Source organism: Dreissena polymorpha, chromosome 1 (assembly GCF_020536995.1).
Source record: "Dreissena polymorpha isolate Duluth1 chromosome 1, UMN_Dpol_1.0, whole genome shotgun sequence".
NCBI lineage: Eukaryota > Metazoa > Mollusca > Bivalvia > Myida > Dreissenidae > Dreissena > Dreissena polymorpha.
In genome coordinates, this window is record NC_068355.1 from 8,189,053 (window position 1) to 8,203,118 (window position 14,066).

General features: G+C 38.3%; 1 protein-coding gene and 1 long non-coding RNA gene across 3 annotated transcripts in view; one reads left to right on the top strand and one right to left on the bottom strand.

The window, feature by feature from the left end:
* Positions 1-607: 607 nt before the first annotated feature.
* Positions 608-14,066, bottom strand: part of LOC127870035 (cytosolic non-specific dipeptidase-like) — a 41,078-nt gene continuing 27,619 nt past the window's right edge. The window contains exon 13 of the mRNA XM_052412699.1: positions 608-926. Within this exon, the coding sequence (XP_052268659.1) occupies positions 879-926 (48 nt within the window). The 3' untranslated portion in view covers positions 608-878. The remainder of the gene's footprint in view (positions 927-14,066) is intronic.
* The window catches only part of LOC127870224 (uncharacterized), a 43,045-nt gene continuing 32,259 nt past the window's right edge, over positions 3,281-14,066 (top strand). Inside the window, exon 1 of one of the 2 annotated variants that reach the window (XR_008044704.1) lies at positions 3,281-3,763. This is a non-coding gene — a long non-coding RNA (uncharacterized LOC127870224). Of the gene's footprint in view, positions 3,764-12,860; positions 13,024-14,066 lie in introns of those variants that run through there. The other variant, XR_008044709.1, reaches the window with a different exon arrangement.

A 14,066-nucleotide genomic window follows, 5' to 3' on the forward strand; every position in this document is an offset into this window, starting at 1 on the left:
TTCCTTTGTCAGTCGATCAAAGAATGTCTATCCACAAAGAATTGCCTGCTTACATCCAGTGCTTTAAAATGGAAAAGATGGATGGCAATGAAGAAATGTGTCCAGAATTTTAATTCGTCATTCAAGCAAATTAAACTTTAAGAAAATAAACATGGTTATTACACAACTTCGGTGAGTAGAACAATTTCCAGTTGAACGTCACGCGCACACATTCTGAGGGCTGATTATAAATAATCGGCCCTAGGGCCGAATATTTATAATGGCCCCGCAACGGTGATAATGGCATGAAAAACTGTACAAATTTGTTACTATATTTAGTAAGGTATGTATTATTAATATTTACTGTCATTTGTTACATTTTTTAAAGTAAACAAATATTGGATGAAACTATATATATTGTTGCTTTTCAGATTTTGTTCTGAGTTTTGAAAATTTGAAGTGCAGTATAATTAACCATTTAACAGGTAATCATTACTTATGAACACAATTGTGCCCGTTCTCCACAGTATATAATGCAATAGCAAAGGAATATAAACTGTGGTTTCTGACCACGAGGAGAGGGCTTTTGCTTCTTGCACTCTCTTTATTATTAACAAGTCAATGGGTGTAACTTTTTAAGTTATTTATTTTAAAAAACGCACCATAATCAATCAATATATATATATATATATATATTTAAATCATCATAAAGCAAAAAGAAACATTCATTTTTTATAAATACATATGTATCTTAGTTCTTGCATCTAGCAACACAGATTTTCTTTGATAACTAATCTCTTGCGCAATGTTTCTCTTCTGATTAATACAATATCATGAGACATATAATTTAATTGACATAATACGTCGGTTCACTCCACAGGTCCAATATAGACAGCTGTTCAGGCGGTCTTTCCAAGCTCATCCATGTAGGCACCTAACAGTTTTATCTGCAATATAAATCACTTGTTAACAAAATCTTGTATCCCAATAAACCTCATATATTTATGCCATATAAGACACAATGGACCTTTCGGAGATTCCAGTGGCAATATGTTCAGCCGTCAAGAAAGCTAGGATGTATTGGACAGACCGGTCTTGTAAAAGCATGTGTACACTTAAAAGCGTCCAATTTTACTATCAAGGAAATCAACTCTTATTTTAATTACCTGCCTGGTTTGGTAATTAGTTATTACAGAATCACTTGATGCATAGTTAGTTGATTGCTAAATTATGAAGGATTCATCAAATTTGTGATTTTTGACCTTATTGTGTGGCCTTGACCTTGCCTCTAAACATGTGGGTCTTCCATGTGACTCAGCCGAAGATGATTGTGAACGAATGTGAAAAGTTACATGGCTGGGGCTCATATGTTATTGGAGTTACAGGACAAGACAGGAAAAATCCTTCATAAAGGGTATATTAACTCAAAAAGGGCCATAACTCTGTCATTGATCAATTGTTTGTATCACAATTTTGTGCACATAATCCACTAATCCATATATACACCCACACTGAGTTTCAATCAAATCCGCCCAAGCAGTTCCAAGATGTGTCTCCAGACACATACATGTAAAAGGGTTTTTCAAGTAAAAAGGATCTAAACTTTGTTACTTGCAAATAGATTTTGACTGACTTTGACCTGCATCATTATCCCCCGCCATAGGCGAAGGGATATTGTTTTGGCGTTGTCCGTCCTTCCGTCTGTCCGTCTTTCCGTCCGTCCGGCACTTTTGTGTCCGGAGCCATATTTTGTAAGTGCTTTGGCGGATTTCATTGAAACTTGGTATGAGTATATATATGGATAAGAGGATGATGCACGCCAAATGGCATTGTACACCATCTGTTAATAACAGAGTTATGGCCCTTTGTATTTAAAAACATGCTTTTTAACTGAGTGTCAAATATAACACTTTTGTGTCCAGAAGCATGTTGGCGGGGGATATCAATTCTACGATTTTGCTTGTTCTTCCTATCATCCACATGTACACTCTTAGCAAGTTTGAAAAAAATCGTCCCAGGTAGATCCGAGATGTGTCTCCCGACATAAAAGTGTTCCAGACAGGCGGAATATGCCAAGACAATATCCCTCCGCCTATGGCAGGGCATAATAATTTAAAACTTAAATCTAAATTCTGCTTTCACTAAAAAACTTACTTAAGTTGGATAACGAAAATTATGACAATCCTATTCTTATATCTGAAAAACATTAATATGGTAGAAGGCCCTGTTTTGCACAACTTCACAGCATATGGAACATAATGTGTTTGTCAGAAACACAATACCCCCTACTGCGCCGCTGTGATTCTTTTTATGCCCCCGAAGGAGGGCATATAGTGATCGGACTGTCCGTCAGTCTTTCCGTCACACTTTGCGTTTAGGTTTCAAAAAATGCTCATAACTTCTATGTCCCTTGAGATGTAACCTTCATATTTGGTATGCATGTGTATATGGACAAGGCCTTTCCATACTCACACAAATTTTGACCCCTGTGACCTTGACGTTGAACTTAGGGTCCGCGTTTAGGTTTCGAAATCTGCATTTAGGTTTCGAAAAATGCTCATAACTTCTATGTCCCTTGAGATATAACCTTCATATTTGGTATGCATGTGTATATGGACAAGACTTTTCCATACGCACAAATTTTTTTACCCCTGTGACCTTGACCTTTAACTTAGGGTCAGTGTTTAGGTTTCGAAATCTGTGTTTAGGTTTCGAAAAATGCTCATAACTTCTATGTCCCTTGAGATATAACCTTCATATATGGTATGCATGTGTATATGGACAAGGCTTTTCCATACGCACACAAATTTTGACCCCTGTGACCTTGACGTTGAACTTAGGGTCCGCGTTTAGGTTTCGAAATCTGCGTTTAGGTTTCGAAAAATGCTCATAACTTCTATGTCCCTTGAGATATAACCTTCATATTTGGTATGCATGTGTATACAGACAAGACTTTTCCATATGCACAAAATTTTTGACCCCTGTGACCTTGACCTTTAACTTAGGGTCAGTGTTTAGGTTTCGAAATCTGCGTTTAGGTTTTGAAAAATGCTCATAACTTCTATGTCCCTTAAGATATAACCTTCATATTTGGTATGCATGTGTATATGGACAAGGCCTTTCCATACTGTAATAGACGTCATGATGGCGAGTTGTTAATTATGTTTTGGGTCGTTGAAAAGATAAACGAAAGCTTTTGACGGTTCACTAAAAGTTCTATTTTTCCGTCTTTAAAAGTCTGGATCACCAGGCACACTAAACAAGTTTAACAACATTTGTAAATATAACGTGAATAATAAAGTACATCTAAGGCTCACCCTTTGACAGTTACTTTCAAGTTGTTTTAATTTGGGTTTACTTGGAGTTTAAATTTACGATTTATTTAGATTGTATTTTATTTATCTTGTTTTTACTTTTTGATGTTGTTGATTCAGAGTTGGAAATTTGAATGACCCCGCCTTCTGAGGCTCGCCTTTATATAGACAGTATCAGCCAATCAGGTTGCACATAACAAAATCCGGACCAATGAAAACAATTGTTATAAAGTAACCTTGGCGTTCTAAAATAAACATTTCAGAGAAAATTTAGCTTTTGATGGGAAACTATAATTAATTACAATTTATAATGTGGCGTTTACTTGATATTTAGAAAGAACAATATTTAAGGAATAAAATGGCACCACATATGGTTTAAATAGATCAAAATATGATATCAAACGCCGGTTTACAAAAATGGACAGTGACAGCTTCCAAACAAGATGGCGGATGCGAATTACACTTGACAAGTAAGTTGAGTTCAATAAAATGAGAAAAACTGCATTAAATGCATTTACAAAAACAACCCCATTCAGCCATCAGGCTTAAACAACAACATATTATATTAATAAAGGGTGGCCTGTTCCAACTTATATAACTAATATAAGCAAAATCTTAAATAACAGCATGTAAATAATTACGTTTGTCCCAGTAATAAAACCACATTTCAATATTGGTTATGATATAACCGTTATATAAATATACATGTATTAATTATGCCTCATTGAACTTGAGCAAATGCTAAGTTACGTAAGAATAAATTACATCATTCATTTGACCACAGTAACATACAATAAGAATAAATATCATGACATTATTCATTGGAATAATGTTATTCAACTGTTAAATAAATACAATGTAATATATTAATTAGACAACTATATTTGTGACAAGTTACACTTGTTACATTCAACCCCCTGTACCTTAAAGAAACTTGTTTACTTATATCTATTGAAATGAAACATTTTAAAATTTGATTCATGTCTTGTTATTGGTTGAACTTGAATAGTTTATTATGCATGTTAAAATAATATTTCCATCCCCTCTATCACAGTCAGGAATTCGTCTGTAGATGTGTCCCGGTGTCCAAACGTCTGTTCCAGCATTTGAAGGATGAGAATGTTAGTGGAACGCCCTTTTACCATATCTGAAAGAAGGACGTAGTTGGCTATCCTCATCCTTCTTTCGGAGGTGGACCTTGGTTGGGGAATGCTGCCAGGTAATATAAGGAAATTGTACTTGTCCATGATTTGATCAGGATCTGTAACTGGAATCCCTTCTACTGAGTCCAACATGTTGGCCACATGTTGGGAAACCGCCAACCTTTTTGCCGGGCTCATCAGCCGCCAGTCTTTTGGGGGCCAGTCCGTAGTGAAAGAGGGGCCCTTGAATTGGACGGTTGGCAACCGGTCCCAGTTCCGCCTTGCCGGAGGAACAAGTGGCATGCAACCCCATGTCAGGAGGTGAAGAGCCCTCTGCTGTAGGGTCATTTCCTCCTGCATGTGTTTGTTCTGTTCCTCCAGCAGAGGCGTCTCTGGGAGAAATGTCTCCACGGGTGGCCTTGTCGTGGCTGAGTTTAATGGGAGGGCCGGTCCCTCGATTGGCGTAGCAGTGTATACTGTGGTCTCTTCCATTTTTGGGAATGGTACAGGGAGTCTTCCTCCTGTGGGGAGCATGGCCGGCTTGGTAGGGCTATAAGCTTCAACCCCAGGAGTTGGACTCCCTGATTCTTGTATGGTTGGGGTGTCTGCTGTTTTCCCCTCCGCTAACTTCCAGCCCGCCTCCCAGTCTTCCATTTTCTTAAGTTTTGGGGCCTGTGAAGTCTCCCGCCACACCTTTACTGCTTCTCTTGCCTCCTTGGCCGCCTGGGTTGTGAATACGAGAGGTTTTACAACCTTGCTGTAGTCCTTGGGATATAGAGCTAGATAAAATGCTCCGGCCTCCGTGAAGATGTCCTGATTTAAGCCATCAGCAATGGCCTTGTGCCAGCGCCCAACATGTCGCTTCAAATCATATGGGCGACTCATAATGGTTGGCACATCCTCTACACACCATGGGCAAATTATGTCCAACCGTTGGTGTTCCGTCCCAACATGGCTTTTAAGCTCTTTTCTTGAATGTAGAGCCGCAGGGCATAACCAGCAAAGTTGCTGTAGCATCTGTAATGTTGTAAATATTATACATGTAAAATGTTAGTCTTGTTTTTTGCATTAAAAGACTAGTTTTCTTTTAAATATTGGTCATTGCAATCCGTTTCATTATACTATAATGTTTAAATGCTAAAATGTTTGTATATTTAGCATAAGGTCAATTCAAAAAGTCATTGTACATTGCATAGTTATAAAAGTTTTGCCTGGTGATCACTGTTCATAATATAATAATTTCGATTTTTCAGGAAATCCTTCATCTGATGGAATTATACCCTTCCTCAAGTAATATTTTCTCCTTGAACCACTATGGCCGTCTTAACTACAAGTAAGGAACTAAAAAGTCTCATAGTCATTATGGGTAGCTAATCCAATACAGACTAGAGCAAAGAGTCGGTTGGCCAACCTAATAAAATAAAATAATTTCATCCTAATATGCCATTGGTACCTATTTCATACTTCTCCCCATTACTTATGTGTACATTCACTTCCTCTTAATTCCACAACTGATTTCCTTTCCTTCCACAAGTGATTTCCTCTTATTATCATTTAAATTTTAAAATTTCATAAATAACATTAGAATAACTGTTCAATGAACATGAATTATAACTCTATGTCAACACACACAAAAGCTATGTTCACAGTTTACATTTCACATAACACTGTTTATATTTAAGTTGTCATTTTCATTAATGACTTGAATACATTTACTGTACTATAATGTTAACGTAAACTTGTAGTACTAATGTTATCAATATAAATTCAATATACAGCCAAATGTCTTCCGTTACGTAAGACTGTCCATTTAATGTTACTTATTTATATTCCTACTGTGGAAAACCATTTTGGCAAGTGCGAGCCTTTATATTTCATTAAATGGTCGATGTGATAAACTCTTGACTTTTTCAGTTTTCCCTTCTTAACATAATATGTAAGATCGTCAATACGTTTAATTACAAGAAATGGCCCCTTCCATTTTGGTGTTAGCTTAGTGTCCACTCTAGTCCGTTTAGAGGGATCATACAACCATACTGCCTGCCCTGCTTCTAACTTTCTTGTTTCCGACTTTAAATCGTAATGCTTTTTCCGATAAATTGCGGCCCTTTTTAAGTTAATTCTTGCAATATTGTGTGCTGACTGTATTTTATTATTAAGGTGTTGCACATATTTATGTGTGTCTTCTTGGGAAGTTGATTCTTCTTCCGGTGTGCCGATGACAACAGCCATGGGCAACAGGACCTCTTTTCCAAAAACCATTTTGTTTGGTGTGAGCCCAGTGCTGGCGTGAGGTGAAGACCTGTAAGCCATTAAGACTTGTTGTAAATATAAATTCCATTCAGTTTGGTTTTCCCTGCAGAAACTAGACAGCATGCATTTTAAAGTTCTGTTAAATCGCTCGACCACAGCGTTTGCTTGTGGTCAACGTATTGAAGTTCTTAATTTAGTGATACCTAAAAGAGAACATATCTCTCCAAAAAGCTTTGATTCAAAGCAGGTTCCACAATCAGACAAGACAGAAAGAGGTACTCCAAACCGCACAATGAAGTTGTCCACCAATGCCATGGCCACTGTTTTGGCAGACTGGTCTTTAATTGGCACAGCCTCTACCCATTTTGTGAACCAATCACTTATTACTAGGATATACTTAAAACCATCTTTGGTTTCAGGAAGTGGTCCAGTAACATCCACGCAGACCTTCTCCATTGCGTTGTATACTGGATTTTGCCCTAGTGGAGCCCTGACCTTGGGTGCTGGTTTCCGAGCAGCACAAACATCACATTGGTGGATGTACTTTTGAAGGTCATCTTTCAACGCTGGCCAATAACAACACTGCAGAATACGAAAGAGGCATTTTTCTAAACCAAGGTGGCCCGCTGAAGGTATGTCATGATAATTGTGCATGGTTTGTTCTTGCAAACTATCTGGCACGATTACTTGTAATGTTACAGTATCTTCTTCATCATAAAATTTACGGTAAAGAACCCCAGAAACAATTTTAAGTCTTTCCCACTGGCGCCAAAGCGTTTTTCCTTTGCTGGAGAGTGCAGTGATATCCGCCCAGTCTGGCTTTATGCCTAACTCAACACTACTAAGGATGGGCATGATATCAGGGTCTAATAGTTGCTTTTGACGGAGCATATCTGGTTCCCAATCTGTAGCAGGTGTCTGGTCATTATCAGCTTTGCTACTGGATGCTTGTTCGGTGCTTTTCTTGCTGGCAACCATGCATGTTGGGTCTGAGCTGTTACATGAATGGAGCTCAGACTGTGCTTCTTGCCGAGCACAAACTTTGCATGGCACACGAGACAAAGCATCGCAGTTGGTATGGAGGCGTCCTGGTCGGTGTTGAACTTCGAGTTCGAAACACTCGATTGCCTCGAGCCACCGAGCAACCTGTCCAGTTGGGTTCTTTAGACTCTTCATCCAGCTGACTGCTGCATTGTCTGTTCTTAACAAGACTTTGTGCCCCAGGATGTACGGTCTCCAGTGTTTTACTGCAGTTACTACGGCCAATAGTTCTTTCCGCATTGTGCAATATTTTACTTCATGGGTGTTCATGGTCTTACTCATGTAGGCAATAACTTTTTCATTACCCTCATGGATTTGCGATAGAACACCTCCGACACATGTTTGGGATGCATCTGTGTCCAAGATATAAGATTGACCAGTTATAGGATAAGCCAGGACAGGAGCTGAGGTTAGTTTATCTTTTAAAGTTTCGAATGCACATTAACACAAGTTGGTCCATTCAAATTTACGATTCTTTTCACAAAGCTTAAAGAGCGGTTTACAAATCTCGCTGAATCCTTCAACAAACCGTTTATAATAAGCTCCTAACCCTACAAAACTGCGGACTTGTTTGACCGTCCTAGGTACCGGCCACTCTTGAACAGCTTTTACTTTTTCTGGGTCTGTTCTTACTCCCTCTGCTGTGACCACATGGCCCAGGAACGGAACTGAGGTTTGTAAGAATACACATTTTGATGGCTTTAATTTTAATTTGGCTGCTATTAATCGTTGGAATACATGTTCAAGCCTTGTAAGGTTTTCTGTTACTGTTTTACTTGGTACAGTAATGTCATCCATATAGGCCACACACTCAATCCATTGGAGGCCTCTTAAAACTTCTCCGATTAAACGGCAAAACGTGCTGGGTCCCACAGACATCCCAAAGGGCATCCGCACAAACTGAAACAAGCCAAGACTGGAAGCAAAGGCACTAATTTTTCTGTCTTCTTTGGCTATGGCAATCTGCCAGTAGCCTTGGGCCATGTCCATTGTGCTAAATAGACAGTTACCAGCCAATGCATCCAGGCACTCGTCCATCCTGGGTAATGGGTAGGAGTCCAGTTTTAGTACTTCGTTGACTTTTCTGTAATCTACACAGATCCTCGGTTTTCCATTCTTTTTATTTACTATGACCAGATTACTGCACCATGGACTTATAGATGGCTCTATGATCCCGTCCGATAACATTTGTTGGATTTCGGCCCTTTCAGACTCCTTTCGGATGGCCGGTATTCGTCTAACTTGTTGTCGAATAGGTTGGGTGCCTTCTTTAAGAATAATTTTATGCTCTAACAGGTCTGTGAGACCCAAATCTGAAGAGTCCTTCGCAAAAACATCCTGATATTGTATTAATAATAATTTTAATTGTTCACTTTCCTTTTTGTTTAAATTGTTAGAACTTCTTTGAAGTAAATCATTAAGAAAGTCTGGCAATATGTTATTTTGTTTGTCTACTGTGTCCTTAGTTATGCTGCGACATTGTTCAAAGTTTTCTGAATTGTCTTCAGTCACTGACATGCAAGTACCTAAAACTGTTTTAGGATATAATGTTACACTTTCATCACTGTAATTGACGATATTTAATTTGACATCGTTCATTGTTTCAGTCTGGATTACACCCGAGACGAGCTGCACAGGCTGATTTTGAGCGACTGGTTCAACAAAGGCTACTGGTGACAAGTGTTCCTGACTAGGGATTTTTACAGACACCCACATGCTGCTATGTGCCGGTATGTCTACTTTTGTGGTTACCAGGACTCTACACACCATTGATGATTTTCTTCCCACCCAGCAGTGAATTTGATCATGCCTAGTTTGAATTATATATCTTTCATAATCTACTTGTTTAACATATTTTAACATAAAGTCTTGACCCAGAATACCATCTGGTGTTATGTCACAAACTATAACGTTTTGTTGATATTCCCCCTCCCCAAGTTTAAAATTTACCGTAGCCACCCCATGAATTAAAATGTTAGATCCTTTAACGTCTTTCATTGAAAAGTCTGCTTTAGTTAATTTGGGTCGTATATTGTCGTTAATATCATTAAATTTGCTAAATGAAAGTAAGGTGCAGGATGACCCACTGTCAACTAAAAGATCTAATTTTATATTTCCTATTTGACAAGAGGTATAAAATCCATTGTCGTAATTGCTTGTACTTTCTGTTGTAGTTGAGTTGCTTGATGGCTGCTGCTGGGCCTTTTTTGGTGCCATCAACGAAGACCCTACTGGGTTGACGGCCTGCCGTTTTCCGGTAAACCTACGACAGTCGGCTGTGTGTACGGTGCCTGGTGAGGTGCTGGATACCCCATCCTCTGTGGTGCCTGATAACCCATTGAACGCTGGCTGTTGAAGGCTGGTCGCTGACGCGTGGGGCAGTCTCGAATCATATGTTGTGGCGACTGACAGTTATAGCACAGTCTGGGACCAGACCTTGCATTACTGTATGGAGGCTTGTTGTTTGTGGATTGACCCATCATCAGCTTCCGCACACATTCTTGTAGGTCTTGTACCGCCTTCTCGAGTGGCTGACTCGACTTGTCGACTTTCGCTTGCTGTTCCGGCACATTTTCCACCATATAAATGGATGCTTTACGTCTAGCACCGCCGTCCATGATGCTCTCGTACATCTCCACTAGAGCAACCGCCTGCGTAACAGACTGGCAACCCTCGCTGATACACTTGAACTTAAGTTCTGGGCTGATCGATTTGTACAACTGGTTTAGCGCAAGCATCTCATGCGCCTGATGATCGAGGCCTGCAGGGTTTTCCCTTCCTTGTATTTGAACAGGCCAAATAAAAATTTGAACCGGCCAAGCAAGGCACTCCTGCTAGGGGGGTCCGGGGGCATGCCCCCCCGAAAAATTTTGAAAATCTAGACGCAAAATGGTGCATTTTGGGGGGGTTTGGACAGAAATTTTAGAGATGAAAATTACTTGTTTTTTTGTGTATCACTTATGGAATTTTTCTAATTTTTTAAAAAATTTGTGAGGGGAGTGCCAAATAATTATACTGTGCATAGTGTGCGATGAATTTTGAAACAAGTCAATAACTAAGCTACTGGTTATGCCAAAGCCAGTTCATGAGTTCTTTGACAAAGCTTGGTGGAATGAACTGTTGATAAAGAACCATATCATTGAAAAACATCTGTAATTTCTTTCATGCATTTTCATCGAGATTTTCATCAATACAAACCTTTCTGACGTTTTGAAGGCGCTGTCACACTGAAAAAATCTCTCAGGGTTCGTTTCATTTTGAGAAAACCATGTGGTTACGATTTTTGTAGTTATTTGCGTACTCAAAATAATCAGCCAATGAGAAGCGCCGTTTTGTAGTTATTTGCGTACTCAAAATAATCAGCCAATGAGAAGCGCCGTTATAAATTATACTTGTTCGGTAAAACGTACACACGGAAGTATAAAGAACATAAACAAAACGATGTTAAATCGATGTTTTCGCTTGTTTAATTTCGTCTTTTCTTAACTTTAACAATTACATCGATCAAAGTTGCAAAACCTCTCATTATTTTTTTTTGTTACCAGCATTTGAACCGGCCAGAAAATCGATTGAACCGGTCAATTTGGCCGGCGGCCGGTTCTTAGGGAAAACTCTGGGCCTGGGTATGCACGCTGAGTCATGCATTTAAGGTCATCAGCCAGGTTAGCTACAGATTCTTCAGGAGATCTCTTACGAGACTCCAAGCGAGACATCCACATTGGTTGTTGACGTGCTCGACCAAACCTTTGGCCCAGCTTATGTGTAAGCCCCAGGTATGAGCCACGCTCTTCCTTGCTGATCGTCACATAGAAGAATTGCGCTTGACCGCGTAGGCTGGCAGCAAGGGTTAAAACTTTCTCTCGGGGACCCCAGTTGCCCAGCTCAGCACACAACTCAAAATGATTGAGGTAAACCTCCCAATCACCATCGCCGTTGTACACTTCCGGCTTCATGGACACTGTTGAGCGTTGACGAGCAGGTCGGCGACGAAACAGACGAGAAACGTCTTCACCAGACAAGATTGACCTCTCATCGTCGGATGACGATTTTGGTAGCTCACGAATGTCGTCTCCTTGTCCACGATTCATTATGAAGACCTCTTCATCATCTGATTCGGCCATGATATTGTTAAATTACGATTTGCTAATTAAATTCTATACACAAAATGATTATCTTTAATAAAGAATTATATTGTGTTGTGTTCACCTTTGTTTAAAATAATGCCTAATATTTTATCAAATTATTCATTGTTCTACTTCATTTACTTCTAAATCCGCTGAATTAAAAATAAAGTTGTAAGTATGGGTTAAAGTTTCAATTGCAAAATTTTTATTCTTAAGAACAAGGTAAGCTTAACCCTTACTAATAATTATTATGTTTCTTTAATTGTAATGGTACTCAATTATATCAATTTTATTACATGTAAATACGGTAATGTTTAATTATCACGTTTGCACTTTTTATTCTATTTGCGTCGATTGTCCCTTTAACCGCTCCTCAAACTGGTTTCCCGAGTAAAGCTATTTTTAGAACGCTTCATGCATAAATAGCTTTAAATGACGTCTGCAGGCGTAGGTAAACTGTCCCGTTGATTTACAACGTTATTTCTGGACAGAGATCCCCAGTTCTGACACCACTTGTAATAGACGTCATGATGGCGAGTTGTTAATTATGTTTTGGGTCGTTGAAAAGATAAACGAAAGCTTTTGACGGTTCACTAAAAGTTCTATTTTTCCGTCTTTAAAAGTCTGGATCACCAGGCACACTAAACAAGTTTAACAACATTTGTAAATATAACGTGAATAATAAAGTACATCTAAGGCTCACCCTTTGACAGTTACTTTCAAGTTGTTTTAATTTGGGTTTACTTGGAGTTTAAATTTACGATTTATTTAGATTATATTTTATTTATCTTGTTTTTACTTTTTGATGTTGTTGATTCAGAGTTGGAAATTTGAATGACCCCGCCTTCTGAGGCTCGCCTTTATATAGACAGTATCAGCCAATCAGGTTGCACATAACAAAATCCGGACTAATGAAAACAATTGTTATAAAGTAACCTTGGCGTTCTAAAATAAACATTTCAGAGAAAATTTAGCTTTTGATGGAAAACTATAATAACTTACAATTTATAATGTGGCGTTTACTTGATATTTAGAAAGAACAATATTTAAGGAATAAAATGGCACCACATATGGTTTAAATAGATCAAAATATGATATCAAACGCCGGTTTACAAAAATGGACAGTGACAGCTTCCAAACAAGATGGCGGATGCGAATTACACTTGACAAGTAAGTTGAGTTCAATAAAATGAGAAAAACTGCATTAAATGCATTTACAAAAACAACCCCATTCAGCCATCGGGCTTAAACAACAACATATTATATTTATAAAGGGTGGCCTGTTCCAACTTATATAACTAATATAAGCAAAATCTTAAATAACAGCATGTAAATAATTACGTTTGTCCCAGTAATAAAACCACATTTCAATATTGGTTATGATATAACCGTTATATAAATATATTAATTATGCCTCATTGAACTTGAGCAAATGCTAAGTTACGTAAGAATAAATTACATCATTCATTTGACCACAGTAACATACAATAAGAATAAATATCATGACATTATTCATTGGAATAATGTTATTCAACTGTTAAATAAATACAATGTAATATATTAATTAGACAACTATATTTGTGACAAGTTACACTTGTTACAATACGCACACAAATTTTGACCCCTGTGACCTTGACCTTGAAGTTAGGGTCCGCGTTAAGGTTTCAAAATCTGCGTTTAGGTTTTGAACAAGAGTTGTCAGAGGACAGCGCGCTCGACTATTCAAGTGCTTGACAGTATAAAGTAAGCCATCATGGGGAAATTATTCATATTGAATAATTTATAAGACGATCTTTCAAAAATAAAAAAAGGAAAAAAAAAAATTGGGGGGGAGGGGGGGGGGGTTGAGAGGGGGTATAATGTGGGGTGTGGTCATTTATTAGACGATCTTTTAAAAATATTTGATGTTTAAAAAAACAAAAAAAAATGGGGGGGGGGGAAGGGATTCTGGGTAGGGGCGTGGGGTATTGTTTGGGTGGAATCCATTGTGGTATTCAGGTAAGTGTTGTTTTGTCAAAGTAATAATAAAATGTGATCATAAATAAAGAAGTTATGGCAATTTAAGCAAAATGTTCAAATATCTAAGTATAAAAGGGGCCATAATTATGTCAAAATGCTTGATACAGTTGTCTGCTCTTGTTTATAGGTTGGGGTCATGATGGTAAACAAGTTTGCAAAATATGAAAGCAATATGTCAAGGGACAGTGAAAATA